The sequence below is a fragment of the Ips typographus genome, linkage group LG5 (assembly GCF_016097725.1).
Source record: "Ips typographus isolate SLU linkage group LG5, UJ_Ityp_2.0, whole genome shotgun sequence".
NCBI lineage: Eukaryota > Metazoa > Arthropoda > Insecta > Coleoptera > Curculionidae > Ips > Ips typographus.
This window is the reverse complement of record NC_138426.1, coordinates 3,100,611-3,109,231: the sequence shown is the minus strand read 5'-3', so window position 1 is coordinate 3,109,231 and position 8,621 is coordinate 3,100,611. Positions and strand designations below refer to the sequence as shown.

The 8,621-nt window shown below is 31.4% G+C and overlaps 1 protein-coding gene across 3 annotated transcripts in view; it reads left to right on the top strand.

Moving 5' to 3' along the window:
* The first annotated feature begins 31 nt into the window (after positions 1-31).
* Positions 32-8,621, top strand: part of LOC145730002 (uncharacterized) — a 42,833-nt gene continuing 34,243 nt past the window's right edge. For all 3 annotated transcript variants that reach the window (XR_014178496.1, XR_014178497.1, XM_081981024.1), the window contains exons 1-5: positions 32-388; positions 5,354-5,548; positions 5,601-5,743; positions 5,798-5,960; positions 8,281-8,499. Coding sequence is in view for 1 of the 3 variants with exons in the window: in XM_081981024.1 (XP_081837150.1) it covers positions 233-388; positions 5,354-5,548; positions 5,601-5,743; positions 5,798-5,960; positions 8,281-8,499 (876 nt within the window). In the remaining 2 variants the exon portion in view is untranslated. The remainder of the gene's footprint in view (positions 389-5,353; positions 5,549-5,600; positions 5,744-5,797; positions 5,961-8,280; positions 8,500-8,621) is intronic.

Genomic DNA, 8,621 nt, shown 5'->3' with positions numbered 1-8,621 from the left:
TGTCATTCATTGAACATAACCATATGACAGACTGACAGAATATCTGAATGTCAATAATTTGTTGTGGTTTATTAATTTTGGTTCCCCTTCTTTTCAAGTATCAAGAAAATTGAGAATATTGATATTTAAGTGGGATGGTGTGGCTGTGATAAACAAAAATTATGAAAAAGCATCAATGTGTAAAGTAATTTACGAGATAATAAGGCCGGTTAAAGTATTTTGTTAATAGAAGATGGCCGCGGCGGACACAAAATTGATGATTGATAAAATATGCCGTTCTTGCATGTGTGAGAAGGCTGAAATGCAAGATGTGTTTAAGAAAACACTGGGAGAAGATGAAGATGCTTTGCTTCTTTGCGATGCACTTATGGCTTGTGCTGCTGTTGAGGTAAATAATTACTTTATTACCATACTCTGTTGCTAATGTTTGAGGTGAGGTCTTTATGGAAATTTTTATATAAAATCCTGGAATTAGTGAAGATACTTTCAAGCAATATTGCATCAAAATTGTGATAATTAGTAAATATTTAGTGCTAAAGTGCAATCATAATAATTTCTACATTCTGAACAGTAACTGCACTGAATCAAGTGGCAAACATACTTTTTCTGTTGCTTCGGGGATGTATGCTAACATTACTACTGATATACTTACATCATTACAGTTATTGCCCCCATTTTTATATATTTTAAAAACAGGACCTACTACAGAGAAGACCCCCTTTACATGCAAAATTATTTTATCTGAAATATTTTGTTTACATTGTAATTGTTTTGATTTCCTAATTAAATCAGACAAGTCTTTTAGGATCTTTATGGATAAAATCCTATCCGGAACTTTTTATGGAATTTTATCTGTACAGTAAAATGACATGAAAGCTCAAGTTTAATGTTTCACCTACACCTATCAGGGTAAATAGACAATGAAGCTGATTTTTCAGTTATGTAATGATCCTCTTTATCTACAGTTGCAAAAAATGCTCTCCCAGGCTCCTCCAGGCGGTCATAAATGAACTAGCCTAATTGCTAAACAATTTGTATGTCATTTCTTTTCTTGCTGTATCACAGAATATTAGATGGATTTCCTTGAGTCCTTGGGGGGTGCTCAGAGGGTTTTAAAGCTCAGTTTTAAGTAACTACCAATTGCTCTAACCAATATCACCTGCAATAGCAAACACATCAAGAGATGTTATGCAAAATAGGTGCTAGTTCTAATACTAAAAAAATTCAATAATTTAACATGGGTACAAATTTGACCAATTTTTTTATCACTTTCTTTGTGCATCCTTTTGCTTAATGCTCAAAAACTCTCTTAAATGCACTATTTTTGGTAAAGTTTTATACGTCAATGGATAGCCAATGAAATGAGCTTTCTAAAAATATTCCTATTTGGGTTAACAGGTTGGACAGTTTGGCCACTAAAAGGCGTCAAAGTGAACTCGTTTTTTCATGACTTTTTTTTCGCTCAATCGCCAATAACTAGCTTATTTGCTACACTTTGTATAAGCTTTTATATGTCAATGGATAGCTAATGAAATGAGCTTTTTACTGATGTATAAAGTTAATTGATTAGTTGTACCGTTTCACCGCTAGAGACACTAAAATTACAAGATTCATAATTTTTCCTTGTTTTCTAACAGATTTCATTGAAATGACCAAACTTTATTTATTTTATTTATGTTTATGTTTCAATGTATAGAAAAAAATATTGTGATATGATCATTTTTTTTATAATATACTTTAGAGTTTTTCAATTTTATTAATAATACTAATTTAATGCCCACTAATTCCTACAGTTGGTACACTATAATGTTTCAACGTAGATTCTGAAAATTAAAAATACAACTTTGGTATTTTTTCTGCATTTGGGACAAACGGTACATCCTGAAAATATTTGTAATAAAGCAAATCCATCCCAGAATCAAAACTTTTTTTAAAGTGAATAGTTTAGTTACAATCTTCCGTGTCGAATAACGTGAATAACGTAGTATAGAAATAGCAAATGTGGTAAACATAATTTCCGATTTTTCACCAACAATTTTGCTATTTAACTTATTTTCTCTATCTCTTCAAAAGAAATCGCAAAAGCGGTTCAAAGTTTGCTTTGAAGCGCGAATTGTAGAGTTTGCGACATTTTAAAGCGTCTTTTGAACCTACATGGTACCGAGGGGTGTGACACTCTCTTAAATTTGGGCCCATATTATATAATACGAGGATTATCATAGATTATTCAATATTATGCGATATTATTGATAATATTGGTATTATACCCGTATTATTGTATTATTCCAAATAATATTGATATTATATGGTAATATAAGGATTATTATGGATTATTCAATATTATTGATATTATGTCAGTATTATTGTATTATTCCAAATAATACTGATATTATACGTATTATTGCTTGATTAGCGTATTATTAAGGATTATTCTTTACTACTTGGATTATTACATATTATATTAATGATGCAATATTATTGCGAAAGCGCAAAAGTTTAAGCGCAAACGAGTAAGTTAAAAATTGTTTAGATTATAATTTAGAATACAAAAATGGTATCAGTAAATAAAGCTGTCATAACAAAATCTGAGTTTACTACTGGTTTCACGTAGATGTGCGAACCAATCACTTCAATATTTTGAATGTGTTTTGATCGAGGTTTTTATGGTCATATTTTTTTATTTCATTTTTGTTTCGAACATGTCTCAGTTTCAATTTCCTCAATACTGCCCATGTTGTTTCTTATTTAATCACCCGCTAGTAATTTAATATGTAATTGCATAAATTATTAATTTAAAGACGATAAATACATTTTGGCAAAATACTTAGGGAATAAATAAATAAAATAAAAAAATTTGTCAGTTTATTATTGTCACAAGCCGAGCAAAAAGTTCGGGGAAACGCCATCTGTACTTTCTAACTCATAGAGTTGAGTACAGATGTCACCAGATGTTGCACAACAACTATCATTTCTGGCATCCAGTTGACTATACTGGAATGAAGGTTTTGTTCTTTGGTTATCAAGCCCTATAGCCTCTCTGATGAGCCGTAATACGGCGAAACCGGTCAGAGGATTGGGATTGATAAACAAAAAACAAAACCTCACCATTTTCAAAAAGCTCCTTATAATAACCAAGCAAAAAAAACATACCTGCATAATTATTTCTACACTTTTCAATCTTCAGTTGGTTTAGTTGGTTTAAAATGTTTATATTTATTCTTAATAACCAACAATTCCCACCGCTTTATGATTTTTCATATTATGCCGTATTATTCGTATTATTCAGATTATTTACTATATTATTGGATTATGTGGTATTATCAAGATTATGCTGCATTATTTATATTATGGGGTATTATTCGTATTATTCAGATTATTATTAGTATTATTGCATTATGTACTATATTATTGGATTATGTCGTATTATCAAGATTAGTAAGATTATTGCATATTATTAATATTATTTGGTGAGTGACCCAAATATTATTGAAGTGTCACACCCCTCGCATGGTACCCTTCCCTAGAAAAAGTCCAAAACGTTGAAATATGGTCAAATTTCATAGAATCTGACTTAGTGGATCATTTACAGTAATTCTAGTCAATTTTTAGAGCCAAAACGTGAAAAAAACCGTAAAATTTCATATAAAATTTTCTTACTGGTCCATTTGCAGACATTTTAGCCAATTTTCAAGTTTAAAACGTTGAAATATAGTCAAATTTCATAAAAAATGACTTACTGGACCATTTGCAGTCACTCTAGTCAATTTATAATGCCGAAACATAAAAAAACTATCAAATTTCATGCAAATTGACTTACCTGGCCACTTGCAGTCATTTTAGCCAATTTTCAAGTCCAAAACGTTGAAAAACAGTACAATTTCATATAAAATCTTCTTATTGGACCATTTGCAGTCATTTTAGCCAATTTTCAAGTCCAAAACGTTGAAATATGGTCAAATTTCATAGAATCTGACTTAGTGGATCATTTGTAGTCATTCTAGTCAATTTCTAAGGCCAAAACGTTGAAAACAGTAAAAGTTCATATAAAATCGACTTACTGGACCATTTGCAGTCACTCTAGTCAATTTATAATGCTGAAACATAAAAAAACTATCAAATTTCATGCAAATTGACTTACCTGGCCACTTGCAGTCATTTTAGCCAATTTTCAAGTCCAAAACGTTGAAATATGGTCAAATTTCATAGAATCTGACTTAGTGGATCATTTGCAGTCATTCTAGTCAATTTCTAAGGCCAAAACGGTGAAAACAGTAAAATTTCATATAAAATCGACTTACTGGACCATTTGCAGTCACTAGTCAATTTTCAAAGCCAAAACGTGAAAAAACAGTCAAACTTTATGAGAATCGACTTACTGGACCATTTGCAGTCACTCTAGTCAATTTATAATTCCGAAACATAAAAAGACTATCAAATTTTATGCAAATTTTTCTTGGCTACTTGCAGTCATTTTAGCCAATTTTCAAGTCCAAAACGTTGAAAAAACAGTACAATTTCATATAAAATCTTCTTACTGGACCATTTGCAGTCATTTTAGCCAATTTTCAAGTCCAAAACGTTGGAAAAACAGTACAATTTCATATAAAATCTTCTTACTGGACCATTTGCAGTCATTTTAGCCAATTTTCAAGTCCAAAACGTTGAAAAACAGTACAATTTCATATAAAATCTTCTTACTGGACCATTTACAGTCATTTTAGCCAATTTTCAAGTCCAAAACGTTTAAATATGGTCAAATTTCATAGAATCTGACTTAGTGGATCATTTGCAGTCATTCTAGTCAATTCCTAAGGCCAAAACGTTGAAAACGGTAAAATTTCATATGAGAATCGACTTACTGGACCATTTGCAGTCACTCTAGTCAATTTTTAAGTTGAAAACAGTAAAATTTTATGACTATTGACTTACTGGGCCATTTGCAGTCATTTTAGCCAATTTTCAAGTCCAAAACGTTGAAATATAGTCAAGTTTCATAGAAATTGACTTACTGGATCATTTGCAGTCATTCTAGTCAATTTTTAAGGCCAAAAGTTAGTTTTTGCTTAACCCTTAGAGAACTTTTTCCTATACGTTAACATGTGAAAGAAATCAAAATCCCTAATAGACTTTTGTGATGAGAAAACTACACAAAATCTTTTCTGTGACAAAGCTCTTCTGCTGACAGCTGAAAACTTTACTTTACCTAATACAGGGTTGTTAAACTAAAGTCAGTCTCAAAATGTTATTGTTTTTAATCGCCCTTAGGCATGATGTTAAAAAGCCATTGTTACTACACGAGTACAAACAAAAATCTTGTTTTTTTGATCAAATAAGGTTTATACACTTTTTATAGATTATTTCTGGAGACGGATTGCCTTATTTGCTTTGCGATGTATGTGAAACCAAATTGTGTTCGGCGTACGAGTTTAAACAGCAATGCGAAAAATCCGATATGAATTTGAGGGAAATCACCAATCAGACTGGGAGCAAATCTAACAGAGAAGACATTGTTGTACAACCTGATGTGCATGAAGAACTTTTCGATGAGGTAAATTCTAGTGTTTCTATGCAGTATTTTTTTGGAAACGTTTATTTAACAGGAGGACGAGGATGATTTACCCTTATCAAAGAGACAACGTAGCCTATCGTCAAACGAATTAACTTGTAGTTATTGCTTAAAAATATTTTCATCAAGAAGAGGTTTAAGGGTTCATTTACGACAACATACTGGCGATGGACTGAGGTATGGTTATTGAGTGTTTTGAGAATTTTTACTTGAAAACGTATTTGTTGAAAGGTACTGTCCGTTATGTCCTTCCAAGTATACTCGTACAAATCATCTACTAAGACATATGAAAATTCATGATAAACCAGGGAGAAAACACTCGTGCAAGTTGTGTGCTCAGAAATATACCCAATCTGGAAATCTTTTTCGACATATGAAGAGTCATATTGAAGAGGTAAGTTAATGCTCATGAGTTTGAAATTTAAGTATTTTATATTATAAGTCAGATTTGTAATATTTTACGAACGAGAATTTTACCATCACTCATTTCTCTTTATTGTTTTAAATATTATTTTTTGTTGTTTTTGTTAATTTCTACAGCTTCCTTTATCCCTTTATGAACTGGTCAAAAAGATTGAAGATACTTTTATTTGATTTTATACAACTTTATTTTTTTGACATAAAACAATGTCTATCTTCCTTACCCTGAGTATCTTAAATTGTCATCATGACATAATGATTATGTAGTATGTTCTGTAAAATTGATTATTTTAACATTCCCTTCCAATTTTACAATACATACACATCAGTATAATAGTAAAATGAATATCAATACAAAAACTTCCTTCTATAACAATTTCTTGAATAATTTATAAGTCTAAAATATCTACAACATTTAGTTTTTCAATAAAATATTTGAATTTTGGTAGCGGTAGAGCTTTTGTAAATACATCAGCTACTTGCTCTGCTGTACAAACATACTTTAAAATTATTTGTCCTTTTTCAACACAATCTCTTTGCTTTTAAGTCTTCACTTAAAAATTTACAAGGCTTCTGTGTCTGTTTACCTTTTAAACATGTTTCACATAGAGTTTTACTAGGGTATTTAGTAGAGTGTCCCATTCTTTTGTGCCATAAATCATTAAGTTCAGATTCAGTTATATGCGCTTCCCCATTATCAATATTCATGCATACTAGATATAAATTATTCTTTATGTTACCTTCTATTATTGTTTGGCCTTTCTTCTTAATCACAACTCGTCCATGTTCAAAAACAACTTTTAGTCCTTTCTGCTCCAGATTTTTCACACACAGAAGATTATAAGTTAAACCTTCACACTGAAAAACATTTTCCATTGTTATTTTTCGACCATCACTTGTTTTCAGTTTTAAAATTCCTTGTCTCTTTGCTGTTACAGTTTCTCCCTTCTTGGCCACATTAATTTTAATGTCAATATTTTTCACTTGGGTTAAATACTGTCCTTGATTTGATCCAATTGATGAGTTGCTCCACTGTCCACAATAAATTGTATCTCATTACTAGTTCCACTTGTCATTGCTTCACTATTTTCATTAAAACTGCAAAAAGCTATTTCTTCTTCCTCTTCAATATTACATTTTCGTTGTTTGAATTTCAGTTTCCTGCATTCTGATTTTTTGTGTCCCCTTATACCACAATAATGACACTTGTATGGAAAATTTTCACTAGAGGTCGCACCGCTTCTATAATCAGGAGATGCATAACGATTTGTAGTTGATGGTCGTTTGTTTACTGGCTTACTTCCTGGATATCTATATCCTTTTCCAAAATGTTTTCTTTCTCCATCTCCTCTACCATAAAAATCATGTGGCTGTGATGTGTCTTCATTTTCCTCTTTTACCTTTTCTTGTCTTGATTCCTCCATAAGTAATTTGTTCTTTACAAAGTCAAGAGAGATGTTACTTTCACCTTGACAAAAAATAATATCAATTGCAGCTACTTGATAGTTCTCTGGCATTGCAGACAATAACTGTGTAACTACCTCTGTGTCATTTATGTTTCCACCACAGTTTTTTTAACTCTGAGACTGTTTTCTCAAATTCAAAAAAAAATTCACTTAGTTTTCCTTTTCCAAAGTATTTCATGTTTCTTAATTTCTTCTGCAAATGTACCTGGTTTGCGATTCCTTGCTTTTGAAAAGTACCTTTCAACTTTCTTTAGATGTAGTTTTGGTTTTCACCATTTCAAGAACATTATCAGCCAATAACTGAACAATTAAATTCCGAGCTTTTATATCGTTTTTATTAAAAACTGCAAGTTTATTTGTGGCTGTTGATTCCAGAGGATCTTTCTCCAACATTTCCAAAACACCTTGTTGCTCAAGACACAATCTTGCTCGAAACTCCCAATTTGAGAAGCCGTTTCCATCAAATGGCTTTACAATTAAATTACTAGGGATTGTCGCCATAATTTGTCTTATCCTTCAGGTTTTCAAAATACGTTTCACAACAGGATAAGTACTGCTTACTTTTCCGGTTTTCCTGGGCTGGGCCCATAACCTGGTAATTTTTACAGCTTCCTTTATCCCTTTATGAACTGGTCAAAGAGATTGAAGATACTTTTATTTGATTTTATACAACTTTGACATAAGCACACTCGAATAATAATTCCCGTCTATCTTCCTTAACCTGAGTATCTTAAATTGTCATTAGATAACATAATGATTATGTAGTATATTCTGTAAAATTGATTATTTTAACAGTTTTTGAATTAAAATTGTCTTTGTTCTTATAAGGTTGAACGAAAAGCTAGAAGAGAAATTGAAGGTTCTGAACTAGTGGAAGTAAAACGCGAAAACGAAGATGAAGCAATCAAGGCGGAGAAAGTAATTGAACGTGTCAATAATGCCGCAGATTTTGCTGATAAAGAGATTGAACAACAGTTGGCAGATAATAATGAGATTAAGGTGAATCAAGACGAAATTATCGATGCTAGTATTGCAGCAGTAATCAAGGTAAGTTATACATACATCTATAAAAAAGTAAACTAGTCTAACACCGATTAGAGCGTTATTGTTCCAATAATGCATCTGGCGATTTAACCTGATTTTTGTAGAACTTTTAGAATACCCTGAAA